At 37.5% G+C, this 15141-nt stretch overlaps 2 protein-coding genes across 5 annotated transcripts in view; both read left to right on the forward strand.

Annotated features, from left to right (window-relative positions):
- The window catches only part of LOC127422224 (SR-related and CTD-associated factor 4-like), a 58113-nt gene extending 50757 nt beyond the window's left edge, over nucleotides 1-7356 (forward strand). For all 3 annotated transcript variants that reach the window (XM_051665569.1, XM_051665571.1, XM_051665570.1), the window contains exons 17-19: nucleotides 4637-4772; nucleotides 5399-5464; nucleotides 6043-7356. In XM_051665569.1, the coding sequence (XP_051521529.1) occupies nucleotides 4637-4772; nucleotides 5399-5464; nucleotides 6043-6602 (762 nt within the window). In that variant the 3' untranslated portion in view covers nucleotides 6603-7356. The remainder of the gene's footprint in view (nucleotides 1-4636; nucleotides 4773-5398; nucleotides 5465-6042) is intronic.
- Nucleotides 7357-7492: 136 nt separating this feature from the next.
- LOC127422218 (rho guanine nucleotide exchange factor TIAM1-like) overlaps nucleotides 7493-15141 on the forward strand; it is a 120590-nt gene continuing 112941 nt past the window's right edge. For both annotated transcript variants that reach the window (XM_051665561.1, XM_051665563.1), the window contains exon 1: nucleotides 7493-9623. The gene's annotated coding sequence lies outside the window, so the exon portion shown is untranslated. The remainder of the gene's footprint in view (nucleotides 9624-15141) is intronic.

The raw sequence follows: 15141 nt of genomic DNA on the forward strand, positions 1-15141 counted from the left end.
AGTCATGTGATAAGATGCGCGGATTGACGTCTCAGAAGTGGAGGCAACTGAGACTTGTCCTCCACCACCCGGATTGAGGTGAGTAACCGCGCCACTATGAGGACCTACTAAGTAGTGGGAATTGGGCATTCCAAATTGGGGAGAAAAGGGCATAAAATAAAATAAAATATACAAACATTAACAACCTCAGAGCTCACAGTACTTCTGTCTTTAAAGGTTTACAAGTTATCATTAAAACTCAATTCCCCTGGGAAAAAATGAATGGGATACTTCTGGATCCAGACCGTTGCGCTCAAACTTCCTGTTTCAACAGGAAGTACATCAACAAAGGAAATAAACTTGGCTTGTCAAGCGGTTTCATGGGCTTTTGAAAGGCACTATAATAATACTTAGCATATTAAACTTTGTGAATCTTTTAACCAATACCTCAGCAAGACCTAAATGACAGTAAAATTACTGAATGCCTGTAAAATAATTGCACCTTAACTATTACATTTTTAACATTTTTATTAACTTATTATCAACATCAAATTACACCATGCTTTATTTGTACTATGTAAATGCACTGGGTTCTCTCAGAGGGACTTTGCTGCAGGTGTTTGTACTCTGCAATCCATAATTTTTCCCACAATGGATGTTAACAGTGGCGTTAGTCTGATAGTTTAGGATCCTGAATGCTGAACTATATGTTCAGTTTCAAGAAGTGCTGATCCAGGAACTGGCTGGATACAGAGATCACACCCTGCTTCAGGGACTTGAGTAGTATGTTTTCTGTAAGTTCTCTGGATAAAAGTGTCTGCTAAATAATAACTCTGGATAAGCTGAAATATGCTTGTCCAATCGTTGACCAAAACTAGCTATTTTTTTCTGAAGACCCACCAATAGCAACTTAATTTAAAAATTTAATTACACTTAGTTTTTACTTCACTAGGGTTTATAGGTCTGTACCGAGCTGTATTGACCTTTTTCTCCCGAGTGCAGACACATGTATTCTAAGTATGAATAATTCAGTGTTACTCCTTGTGTGAAGTTACAGTTTCCTTGAATATAAAAATGAAAGATTGTACAACTTCTTGTAAAAATAACCAGTGGCCATTTTAATGAATGTCATTAGATAACAACATTCTAAATCAAGTGGTCATTTATTTTAAAGCTGCACTCAGTAACTTTTGTCTTTGTGACATCTTGGACTTACACTGACACCTAGTGGCTTGGATGCAGCATCATTTAAAGTTTCAGATGCCATTGTAGAAATGTAGTATTCACAGTCAGCCATGATTACTTTAATCAGTGAGTGAAAGTGTCCAATAACAGGATGGTTTCTGAGATTAAGTGAGTAGTATTCGGCTGGTCATGTGATTCCAACATGGCAGCCCCCATGTGCGGACCCTCTCCATGTAGAAAACAGCTTTTAGTTGAGCTGATATGACTGGAGTCTTCATTTTAATGTGAGTGGTCATGATTTCCTACATATATTGCAAAATTACAATTGATGTCTTTAGGAGATAAACTTTTTTTAACGAGGAAAAAATACTGAGGGCACCTTTAAATAAAAGTAGTACAAGCACACTTTCCAAGGAAAACATTTCACAAATATAAGTTTAGGTTTCAAATTACACAATACTGTAGATTATAATACATGTAGTAATAGTTAATGTTAGGACACTTGTGTGAACGTGAGAGAACTGACTCCACTAAAAATCACCTTGACGCCACTTGATTAAAAGTAATTGTAGATAATTCTCAGATAAGTGAAGTTAGTTCTGAGAAATTATTTGTGTGCAGATACCACTCTTTTGACAGGTTTGATATGTGGTGTTTTGCTACCTAACGCAACAACATTCAGACATTTTTATGTGTGACTTAAGTGTCCTACTTTGAGGGAGCCGTTTAGTCTGATATAATATTTCATGAAAATATGCACATAAGATCATGCATGATATGTCAATTCATGCAAATTAAAAATGCTAGAATTAATGTGTGAATGTATAAACTGTTCTTATATTTTTAAGATACCTAAACATAGTTATTTTAAATTCCCAAAAGGAAAACAAACATTAATATAACAAGTACTATTACTTCATTAGACATAAGAACCACTTACAGTTTTTCCTTTTAAAACTGCTCGCTAATAATAATATAATCGCAAACATAAAGATGGCTTAATCCAGCTCTACCAGTCTGCTTTCCTTCTGATGTATTGGGATTATTCATGTCTGGACAGCCAGTGGAATTTTGTGATTCATCATTTACATTTACATTTACATTTATGCATTTGGCAGGTCGCTTTTATCCAAAGCGACTTACAGTGCCCTTATTACAGGGACAATCCCCCTGGAGCAACCTGGAGTTAAGTGCCTTGCTCAAGGACACAATGGTGGTGGCTGTGGGGATTGAACCAACAACCTTTTGCTTACCAGTTCAAACAAAGATTCAGGAAGAGGCTCATTTTGCAGGATTTATGACATCAAATTGTTAGGCCAGTAGAGTTCAGTGTGGTCCTTGTTGACCATTGTGGTGGTCTCTTAAATTGAACCTAGCCAGACGCGAGACCACTATCTTATTTATTAAGAGTCTGGTGTCTCAGAATGTAATGCACCAAACTCAAAACTACCTCAAAAGGAGATGTAAGGCAGGGTGTTCAGCCTCAGTCACCACTCAGTTATTTTGATTGCATCTTATGTCCATACAATGAAAATGCATAATAAGTAAGGCAAATGTCTTCTTTTGCGTCTCATAGAAGATAGAAAGTCAAACAGGACAAAATGAGGTTTTGTAAATGCTGACAGAATTATAGTTGTTGGTGTAAACTATCCCTTTAAAGGAATAGTTCATCCAAACAAAATTCAGTTCTCTCACCATTTACTCCCCCTCATGCCATCCTAGATATTTATGACTTTCTTTCTTCTACAGAACACAAATTAAGATTTTTAAAAGAATATTTCAGATCTGTTGGTCCATACAATGCAAGTGAATGGTGACCAAAACTTTGAAGCTCCAAAAAGCACATTAAAGCAGCATAAAAGTAATCCATAAGACTCCAGTGGTTTAATCTGTGTCTTCTGAAGAGATCGAAGCGATTTTGGAGGAGAAATGGACCAAAATGTAACTCCTTTTTCACTATATGCCATTGCAGTCTCTAGGCACTATCATGATTTCAAGTTCATTTACACTTCTTTGTGCTTGACGCATACTCAGAGTGCTAGATATTTTGGTCTGTTCTCACCCAAAAATGACTGGATCGCTTCTGAAGACATGGATTAACCACTGGGGTCATATGGATTACTTTTATGCTGCGTTTATGTGCTTTATGGAGCTTCAATATTTTGGTCACCATTCACATGCATTGTATGGACCAACAGAGCTGAGATATTCTTCTAAAAGTCTTTGTTTGTGTTCTGCTGAAAAAAGAAAGTCATATACATCGAGTAAATGATGAGAGAATTAACATTTCTGGGTGACCTATTCCCTTTAAGTTTGGGAACTGACATAATTTTACCACAGTCATAATGAACATCTGTCACTAGATGGTGATGTTCAGCATAAGTGCCATATATTTCTGTGCATGGAGGTGTTTGTCAGGTTTGTACTGATCTCACCGTCCAACAGCTTGCCTTCGGACCAAGAGCAGCTCTAGGGTCAGTGGATTTTGAGTTCAGAGAGTTCAGCCTCTGTGAATGTGTCTTGGACCATCCTTGATGTAATATAGGAATGTGATACACTTTAAAATGCAATTTTTGTATATTATTGGAAGTATAGCTAAACATGTCCCACTAACCTTATAGTCTCAGCCTCAGAGATGGCCAAACAGTTATAGGTTTTGAATAATTGTATTAATGTATGGATTTTAAAATGCCATGTGTACAATCATTTTGACCACTTGAGCTGTCCAGAGGTTTATGTCATTGGCTTGGCGAGTGTTTCAATGTTTGTTTAGATGTTAGCAGGCTGTTACAGGAAAATGTATGAGAAAATATAGTTGCTTGATTTGTCAGACTTCAGAGGTCTATGGCGTTGTGCCTTCAAGAGTTATGAGCTCTTATAAACAATCATCAAATTGTCTGGCTTGTGAGATTATGTCTCATGTTTAAAGCAGATTTGCAGCTCTGAATTATTTTACTAGTGAATTATTTTAGTACTACATATAAGGTTTTACACAAGTTCCTGGAAACAGGGTGCACAGCTTTATAACAGTAGTATTTTTATTTTTTGCCTTTTTTTTATCCTTATAATAATTTATACTTATTTAATTAGCAGATGCTCAGAGCAACTTGTCCAGTTGGTCAACCTCTCTGGTAATTTTATTAATCATCTGGTAGTGAGGCAAATCTGTTTTTTTACAAATATGTGGGTGCAAAGGTTATATTTAAATATTAAATATATTTTTAAGCTAATGCATCAAAAGCAAATATCTATTTGTGCCTTTTACCTCCAAAATAAGAACACAGCAGAAACACTCTTGGCCTCCTCATGTCTTTATAAAGGTTTTTCTCAGTTTCTCAAAACCTTTTCTTGGAAATGTCCATTTTAGTAACTATGGCGGCAAATCAATACCAATAATCCATGCGCGTTATTGACATGTCACACCTCTGCTTCCTTTGCTGTAATGCTCATCGGTTGCCTCTCTGCATTATAGAGTCCTGTACATCATCCAGCAGAGAATGCTCTTCCAGTTCCTCCTAACATGGGTCTGCCTCCCCCAGCCATGATGACCTCACTGCCCCTTCCGACATTCCCACCTCCAGGATTCAATCTGCCACAGATGCCTGCAGGTACCAGCACAGAACTGCTCTCTTCTGATCCTAGTTAATTTTTTAACGCAATATTTTTTTATATGATTAATAGCACTGAATTAACGTGTTAAATTCACAGCCCTAATCTTTACAGACTTTTTATTTTAAAAAGGCACCTGGATAGAAAGACAGATGGATGTTGAAATCAAATCAGGCTTTGCATAGAGCCCTTATGTAAATTAAGCCATCCCATTTTACAATGCCATTATGTTTTTCTGCTCAGAGATTTGGCAGTAAGCAACAAACTTGGATTTGTGCATAACTGTGTATACATTTGACCTTTTCTTTTTTTTTTTTTTTTTGAAAGCCAGGCTTTAGGAATCATAGAACTATTATTGCTGCTGTTTACCTTTAACTCTTATTATTGTTTTTAATGTAAAGGAAAGACATGTACAGCACCTGTACAAAACACAGTGGGTATAATATGCATGATAGAAGCACATATTGAACAAATAAACAAACTTAGCAAACTTGAGTTCTCTTAATTGTTTTCGAAGGCTTTGACATATTGTTGCTGAGAAATAACTGTTAATGTTGAGGCAGTTCAAGCATGAAATTAAATAAAGTCAGCTTATCGTACATTTTTACCTTGTTTTTAAACACAGGATTCCCTCATGTTGCCCCAATGGCCCCGATGAACCCTTCTGGTCCTCGTCCAACCATACCATCAGGTATGTACAGCTGATCGACAGGACTCAAACACACAGTCACCCAAAAATGTTTACAAACCCAAGTTTCTATACAATGAAAGTGAATGGAATGAAACATGTTTGAAGCAACACCAATGAGGGTGAATAAATGGTAACAGAATTTTCATTTTTGTGGGAACTAACCTTGTCTAACTAACCCATGTAAATTGCTCAGTGGTTTAATTATTTTTTTTTTTTATGGCACCCCCTTTGAAACTAGAAAATCCTTATATTAAAGTCTTCTGAAGCCATACCGTAAATATTCCCCTCCTTCCAACTGAATCTGGCGCGCACACAAGAACGTCTTTATTTACATAAGCGCAGCACAGTGAGCGCACCTGACACCATATAAAGAGAAAAAGGGAAGAAGAAATTGCACACAAACTTCATTTGGTTCTTTCATTTGTTGTCACCACAACAAATTTAATTGAACGAGATTTGAGAACTGGGGGGTGTGAGGCACACTTTGAGAACAACTAATATAGCTGAAAATCATTAATATACCAAAGCCATTGATACTGTACTGTACGTAATGTAATTTCCCTTTTTCCTAATATCAGAAAACCCATTGGAAGAACCTTCAAAACACTCTCCAGAGGGCCCTAAAAGTCACATAGACTCAACAGGAGGTCAACCACTGAATTCCCCTCCTCCTGCGGGCTTTCTTGGGCCCAGGCCTGGATTTCTACCACCACAAACCCCTGTGGGACCACGCCCGCCATTCATGCCGCCCTTCCCCAATGATATGCCACGCCCGAACATGCCACCACCAAATATGCCCCGTCAAATGATGCCCCCACATATGATGCAACCCCAAATGATGCCCCACAGGGGCCCCAACCCCATGTTCCGAGAGCCTCATGCCGGTCGATTCCGGATGCCCATGATGCGCCCCCCAGTAGAGAATTTCCCTCCACCCAGAGAAGGGGTCCCCCCTCAGGGCCCACCCAGGGGCCCCATGGAAGAAGAACAGTGGGAAGAGAAACCATACTGGAATGACTGGCAGGAACATGGACCCGAAAGGGGGCCAGAGAGGTTTGGAAATGGGCCGCCGTTCCAGCGGGGTGGATGGGGAAGGGGTAGGGGTGGCCATCGTGGCCGAGGTAACTTTGGGAACTGATTGTGAACCAGAGCGAATTCAAGGATTTATACCGAAATTAAGTTCTGAACTGGATTAAGGAGAAAGTCCACCGGAAAGGAACGGACGCTGTTTCTAAAGTTCTTAGCCAACACGAAAATCACAGACATTGTTTCAGAAGTTCGTGTTCAAACATGTTTCTGAATACGAGTGATGGTGCTGACCTCTCTATATGTTAATATTCACCTGAATAGGAGAGACAGAACCAGGGATCGTTCAATTGTGAAATTCCCATTGTAAGAATAAGCTCTTTCTATCTCTCTCTTTGAAATCGAAGGGGTCCTCAGTTTTTCAGACTTTGATTCACTACCTCTAGTGTAAACGGAAACATACATGCAAAGAATGAGGGGTCTAGTGTAATACGTTAAATGTAAATAGTCCAGCTTAGATACTTTTTAGAAGTTCTACCATGAAGAAATCAACTCTGAAAAAGGTTCTGCCCACATTTCCTTGTGTATACTTGGTGGTAATATTTAGTTTAAAGCTTCTGTACCCTTTCAGCGATAAAGAAGAGAGTAACTATAGTGTACTGTGATGAAAATGATACGTTGTATCACACTGGAGGTTACGCGTACATAGTTCTGCTGTAGAACATCGTCTGTAGGTGTTTCATTTTACGAAAATATTTTTTTATCATTCTTGCTTTCATTTTCTTTGTGTTTATATTAACATGCTAAAACAAAAATGAGTAAATGTTATGGCCACTTAATAAACTGAGTTCCTATTAATTTTCTTATGATGACTTGATGTGTGAAGTTATCTCAGTAGAGGTCGCCATTTGTCAACACTCACAGACTCACAGGAGTTACAGTACTATGCAAAAGTAATGCCATAAATAGTTTTCATTTATCAATTAATGTCATAAAAAGTCCAGCAAACTGAAAACAAGCTAAATCAATATTTGTTATGACCACCTTTGCCTTCAAAACAGCACCAATTCTCCTAGGTTCACCTGGACACAGCTTTTCTTGGTTGTTGGCTGATAGGATGTTCCAAGCTTCTTGGAGAATTTGCCACATTTCTTCTATCTCAGTTGCTTCGGTCTCTTCATGTAGTCCCAGACTAACTCGATGTTCAGTGGGGGGCTCTGTGGGGGCCATGCCATCTGTTGCAGGGCTCCCTGTTCTTCTATTCTATTCTGTTTGCGAAAGTAATGTTTGGGAGTCTAAAATGTATATTTCCTATTGATACACTAAAGCTGAAGATATAAATAACCATCTTAAGACAAATGCTTTTGTGAAACATCTTATGTGCCTAAGACTTTTGCATAGTACTGGATTTATCCCCCCACCCCTTTTCCCTTTTCCTGACACACCCAATTCAGGTCTTGGAGTCTCCACTAACGAGCTGATTAGTTGAATCAGGTGTGTTTGATTAGGTAGATATCCAAAATGTGTAATGTTGGGGCAACAGGGTTGAGAACCACTGATTTAAATAATAGGCTATGTTTACATATGAGTTACTTAACATGAAACGATAAGAGTAAAGCCAGGTAATGGGATACTAAAAAATGTGTTCAACTCAATACGGCTTATTCAAGTCATATCCTTTCAACAAGAAGTCTCATGACAATTCGTAATAAATTGTACAAGATGGCGAAATCGTAAGATCTCTTACGACTTTGCTTAAATGCTTGATATTTGTTTTATATTCAAAAATAATTGTGTTTATGCTAGCTATTAAATTAACACTGGCATGACAAAGAAGGTGGCTATTTAATTTCAAAAACGCTAAAAATGTAATTTCCACCATACAATTCGATTACCCTTGTTTATCTGGATGTTTCGACAAACATTATAACATACCTCAGGTCTTTAGCGACTTGGCATGTATATCTATCATAAATGGAGCTACAAAATGCCCAGGCAGTGTACAATTTTCAAAACATTTTTAAGACAGTTAGAAAATAATACATTGAAATATATTATGATATATTTAGATGTTTCATTTTTCATTTATCAAAGAGATGATGCAACAAATATAGACCAGGATTCATTACTTCCACTCTGAAATATCATGTGACCCAACTGGCTGTCAAACACATAATGAGCTACACATAACACATAATCAACACAAAAGCTACACTTATGTATTTTCTCAGGCACTTTTTGAGTCTAAATAGATGCACAATTTACATAATTCACACGCAAATGACAATAGCCAAATCATATGGTTCATGTGTTACACTTGCTATAGTTTACTTCCATGTTGCTTCTTCATCAAATTGCAATGTCAAATGTAAATCAAGTCAGTCACTGAAACAACAGCGCCACCTTGAGTAAGAAATGGCATTTATAATATGTGTACATGCATATGAGATACTGATAATTCACCATTGTCACAAAGAAAATCTGTGATATAGTATTCATTTGTATTAATGTAGTACTGATTTGTACTGTAATAAAAAGATATATATCCTATGATAGTAAACTTATATGGATATGAAATAATCATAAAAATATAATTTATGGAAGCACGGAAAAAAAAGTGACACTATTACATATCTGGGGTCTTTAATGACCCTATACACTTTTGGTTATTAAGCATTTATATATATATAAGTAAAGACCTGAGGTATGCATTAAAGGGTTAAACGCATTACGGAATTTGAAAACGACACTCTGATGGGAATTTCCATGACTTTCAGAGAGAGAGAAAAAAAGACAAAAACTACATAAATATTTTCTAAAATGTGGAAAGTAGTAATAGTAATAATACATATTGCGTAAGTGTGCGTCCAAACTTTTGACTGGTGGTGAAGCTAAATGAATTGAGAGCAAATATCTCAAATATTTTAGCGTTAATATTGTATTGTGGTTCACGGATCAGCATGATGCCAACAAGTGTGTGCGCTTGAACTCGGTTCGCTCTTGTGATCCACGGGCACAGCGCGCTCACATGCGCGTGCACCCTCCCTCCAGGCGCGAGCGCCGCGTCTGACAGCAGAGACGCGCGGATGCCATGATGTCTCACATCACAGCAGAGCATACGGGATGATGACAGGTATGTATGCATAATAACACGCATGTATAAACGTATGGCATTTGTTTTGACTGGAATCGCGTTAAAGGTGAAACTATGAATGATGATGCGCGTGACTGCGGCATCACTAGGGACCACACGTGCTGGACGCGCAGTGTTAATTGACTCGCGGTAATTGCGTTTGTTTGCTTATTCAGACATTGACCGTCCTGAAAGCCGCATTTGGCAGTGACATAACTGAGAAATGTGAGTTTTGCCAGTTTTTATTGGGGATAGGTGTTTTCTTGTCAGCTGTCTAAGTGAAAAGCATTCGCGTTTAGAAATTCATCAGGCGTTTCGCGTGCGTTCTGACTACGCGCACCTGTCACTCGAGTCTGCAACATGCGCCGTCAGTGCCAAGGGCATCAGCTCCCGCGTGACCCTGAATGTACTTACACCCCAGTGCACACTATACAGCTCTCATAAGGTTTGATTTTAAACAGCTCTTTAATTTGATCATTGCTCATGTAAGTTGGGGGGTTTTCTCTGGTATAAATGAATGATGATGATTGCCTCCTCTCTGTTTGTGATGCTCTGACCCCTGCTGTCTAGCATCTGGTGCACTGATGCCCGGAATATGTGCCACATGGAGACCTGCACTAGATCGCTCTTCATTAAAAATTGATTTTTGGGGTGCATTTCCATTAAAAATATTAAATTATGCCATTCATGAAAAAAAGATTTGAATTGCCATTTGTAATGACATTTTTAAACGGTTACAGTCGAAAAGACAGTAGCTACTTTAATACCTACAGTTTTACATTTTGTGCTGAAAATATTGAGTGGTGCTTGTGTAACCGATCCTGCTTGATCCGCTTCGAGCGGGATTCGAACCAGTGTCTCCGTTGTGGCAGACGGGCCCGCTAACAAGGAGGCTAAAGGTTACAGCCTCTAGCGTCAGTCGCTAGTCTGCATCTTGATGCCAGGGGAGTGAGGTTTACACACTGCACAGCTACCTACCAGCTGGCTACCATTACACTCACCCCCCTAAACCTCACTCCCATCTGGGTCACGGCACCACTGTAACTGGTCCTGCTCATCCCACTCCAAACGGGATTCGAACCGCCGTCTCTGGTGTGGGAGGCGGGTGCTAACAAGGAGGCTAAAGGCTACAACCTTCAGCGTCAGTCACTAGTGCACCTCTTGAGGCCAGGGGACTGAGGTTCACACACTGCACAGCTTCCTACCAGCTGGCTACCGCTACACTTGCCTGTGCAAAACTCTTGCCATGATGCTAGGGCTGCTATATAGTTATTTTATGTTTTTTTGTGCAAGATGAATATAAAGGGGGATACTTGGTGTTATGTTGATATTTAGAATTTTAATTTTGATATTTAGATATTTAGTTGATATTTAATTTTTGGTTATGTTGATATTTAGAAGAGTTTCTGTTATGTTGGAGTTTTGGGGGTTACCATAGTGGTGAAAATAGGAGCTTGAGCTAAGATGAGGACAGGTAGATATCGTACATTACATTGATTGCTCAAAAGAGATTTATTTGAGTTGCATTGACACAAGTAATTGTGTTGGGTTTACATAAAGTGTTTGTGTTGAGATTACATAGTAATTGTAAGTTAAGAAAATGAATTTCTAACACATGCAACCGCAGTCCACGACTGAATCAAGTTCAGCCAAAGAGCTATTTTTGTGAGTCTGTTGTGTCAAATTCAATTGTTCATTCATCAATTCTGTGTTTATTTCATTTCAACAATTTTGTGTACACCTCAGTGGCTATTATTAAATTGTATTATATAGCCTAAACAAAAATGGTAACAGTTTACTATAAGTTTGTATTTGTTAACATTAGTTAACTACATTAGTAAACATGAACTAACACTGAACAATACTTTTTCAGCACTTAATAATCTTGGTTAATGTTCATTTCAACACTTACTAATCATTTTTTTACAAGTTGTATATGTTTACATTAGTTAATGCATTATGAACTAACATGAACAATTGTATTTCCATAAATGAACATTAACCAAGATTAATAAATAATGCAAAAATATATTGTTTATTGTTAGTTCATGATACTTAATGCATTTAATAATGTTAACAAATACAGCCTTAGTTGTATTTGTTAACATTAGTAAACTACAGTAGTTAATATGAACAAACAATGAACAGTTCTTTTGCAGAACTTATTAATCTTGGTTAATGTTAATTTCAACATACACTGCCTGGCCAAAAAAAAAAAAAAAAAAAAAAAAGTAGTTGTTTGGATTTAAATAAACAGATACTTAAGAACCTATGATTGGATCATTATTGCAGTGATTAATATGTTTCAGCTGGCAATAGTTCTTTTAACCCTAAATGATGCAGTGTGTAGCTTCTCATTTCTTATACAACCATGTTGGAAAATGTATCCTGTGGTTGTGGAAAAGATGTTATTGATTTTCAGAAGGGGCAAATTATTGGCCTGCATCACTGGAATTGGGTTAAGAAATGTCCAACGCATTATTAAAATCTGGAAGGATAGTGGTGAACCATCAGCTTCGCAGAAGAAATGTGGTCAGAAAAAAATCTTGAATGATCGTGATCGGAGATCACTAAAACGCTTGGTGAAGTCACATCATAAAAAATCGACAGTAGAACTCACGGCTATGTTTAATAGTGAAAGTAAGAGCATTTCCACACGCACAATGCGACAAGAACTTACAGGAATGGGACTAAACAGCTGTGTGGCCACAAGAAAGCCACTTGTTAGTGAGGCTAATCGGAAAAAATGACTTCAGTTTGCTAGGGAGCATAAAGATTGGACTGTGAAGCAATGGAAAAATGTCATGTGGTCTGATGAGTCCAGATTTACCCTATTCCAAAGCGATGGGCGGCAATAAAATAAAGTCAGCTGAATACCTGAAAGTTCTGAATGACCAGGTTATCCCATCAATGGATTTTTTCTTCCCTGACGGCACGGGCATATTTCAAATTGTGAAAGAGCGGTTCAGGGAGCATGAGGAATCATTTTCACACATGAATTGGCCACCACAGAGTCCTGACCTTAACCCCATTGTAAGTCTTTGGGATGTGCTGGAGATGACTTTACGGAGTGGTTCGACTCTCCCGTCATCAATACAAGATCTCGGACAAAAATTAATGCAACTCTGGGTGGAAATAAATGTTGTGACGTTGCATAGGTTGTCAAAACAGTGCCACAACGAATGCATGCCATAATCAAAGCTAAAGGCGGCCCAACGAAATATTAGAGTATGCAACTTTTTTTTGGGCCAGGCAGTGTATATTAATACATTTGTAAAATTAAAAGTTGCATATAGTTAATGCATTATGAACTGAACTAACTTGAACCAACAATAAATGTATTTATATTATGAATCAACATTAAGATTAATAAATGCTGTTGAAAAATATTGTTGATTGTTACTTCATGATAATGTTAACATATAGAACCAGCATTGTATTGGCCATTGGCAACCCATTGGTCTATAGATTGGCATCGACTATTGGAAAACCCTTATTGTTTGACCTTGACCACAACTCACTATATATGTATACACACACAGTATAGATCATATTTAAAGAAAACACTCAGCTGAACCAAAGCAAAAGTGTTTAGCATTTAGACCTTTCAATTGTAGGGTGATGTGTCCCTAGGGTCGAAAGAGAATACCACTGAACCTCTCTCACTCACCTCCATGCCTTTATCAGATAGCAGATATACATCTCTGATGCTTCAAGACTCAGTCATTGATATGCACCAATCTGTAATCTACTTTATAATCCGTCTTCATTCTATATTTGCTCAGTACTAATATATATTCTTTTCTAATATGAAATTGCCATTTAGCTTATTCAGATTTTTCTTATGTGTTTTATATGTAAGGTTGAAATTTGCAATCTTTCATGTTTTAATATAATGCCCACAAATCACCCCGTCTGTTGGTACTTTCCAGCTGTCATCTGTATTTTCTTTATCTGTGGACATTATTCAAACTGTCTCGCTTTGTGTGGGCCTGTTGTTTGATTTGTGTATTAATAGCTGGGCTGTTTGCACAGATCTTGATGTTTTTTCTTATGCCGTGATGAAACATGCCAAGTGTAAGGCCTCCAAATATGCATATTTTAAATCTTCCCAACATGTATTATTCATATGATACCCACATCCACAGAATTGTTCATTCATTCCAAAAAATGGACCAGTATAAATGGGGTACTGTTTTTGCTGAGACTGTTATTTTGTGTTTGTTTATAGTGAGGTCAGCTGGAATTACCAACCGCAAACGTTCACTATTTGTGTCGACTCCTTGTCGACACAAATTCAGAGGGTGTAACTTGAATTATTCCGAGTTTAGCTGAGCACTGAATTAAGAGTATTGTTGTTCTTTTTTAAACTTATTCAACATTTAAAAGAACAGTAAGGCACTTTCAATGGAAGTGAATGGGGACAGTCCATAAACATTAAAACACACTGTTTCAAAATTATAGCCACAAGATGTAAACATTTTATGTGCTAACATGATTTTAGTGTGATAAAATCAGAGATTTACCTGCATTACGATGTTTACCAGATTACAGGGTTCACTGGCTTTATGTTGTAATGACAACAAAATTGTAATATTGGAAAAAACATAAATGATTTTTTTTTTCACACTAAAATCATGTTAACACATATTATGTTTACATCTTGTGGCTTTACTTTTGAATGTTTATGGACTGTCCCCATTCACTTCCATTGTAACCCCATTACCGCATTTATTTTTTATTTTTTTAATAAGTGTATTAAGATATTTTTTGTGGTAATCAACATTATGCCACAAATGCTGTCGACTGAGCTTGGATTGAACCCGGAACATTCTTTAAGTCGTAAAAATCTTCACCAGATGGACGATAAATCCCATAGATTACATTGAAGGAGGGACCCAAGTTATAGAAACCAGAATATCATAGAGACTTGGGGGTGGACTCTTTTGACTAATCAACCACCTAGCAACCGCATAGCAATGCTTTGGTAACCACCTCTATAGCAGTGATGCACCACTGTAAAATCTAGTTTTCAATCATTCTTTTGTCTTCTTCAATCAATGTTGACTGTGAATTACTGGAGTGAAGTACTGGAGGTCTGTAGTGCAGTTGTATTTGCTCAAGAAATGAAGCGATAATTTCTCAAGTTAATTACTGGAGTGAGTCCAAGCTTAAATTAATTTGATATACTTGCTACTTTCCATGGATGAAGTCCAGACAACATGCCCACTTGAGAGAGATAAACAAACTGTTTAAGAATGTTTTTGTTGCTTTAAATGCCCCTCTTTGTGCGTAACTCATCTGTATTGCCTTGATCACTGGCTGATGGCCAGAACTGTCTTGTGAGTGTTACAGTATTTGCATCTTCCATGAAGAACAACACATTTTTTCCTCCTCATTCACAATGAGAATAATCCAATGTGCATGCTTTGCAGCAACTTATTTGTTTATTTGATTATTTTGGGTCATTCTAACTAAATATACATTGTGTAGTTTGATTATTTGTGATTGAGTTGTG

This window comes from Myxocyprinus asiaticus, chromosome 31 (genome assembly GCF_019703515.2).
Source record: "Myxocyprinus asiaticus isolate MX2 ecotype Aquarium Trade chromosome 31, UBuf_Myxa_2, whole genome shotgun sequence".
NCBI classification, from domain to species: domain Eukaryota; kingdom Metazoa; phylum Chordata; class Actinopteri; order Cypriniformes; family Catostomidae; genus Myxocyprinus; species Myxocyprinus asiaticus.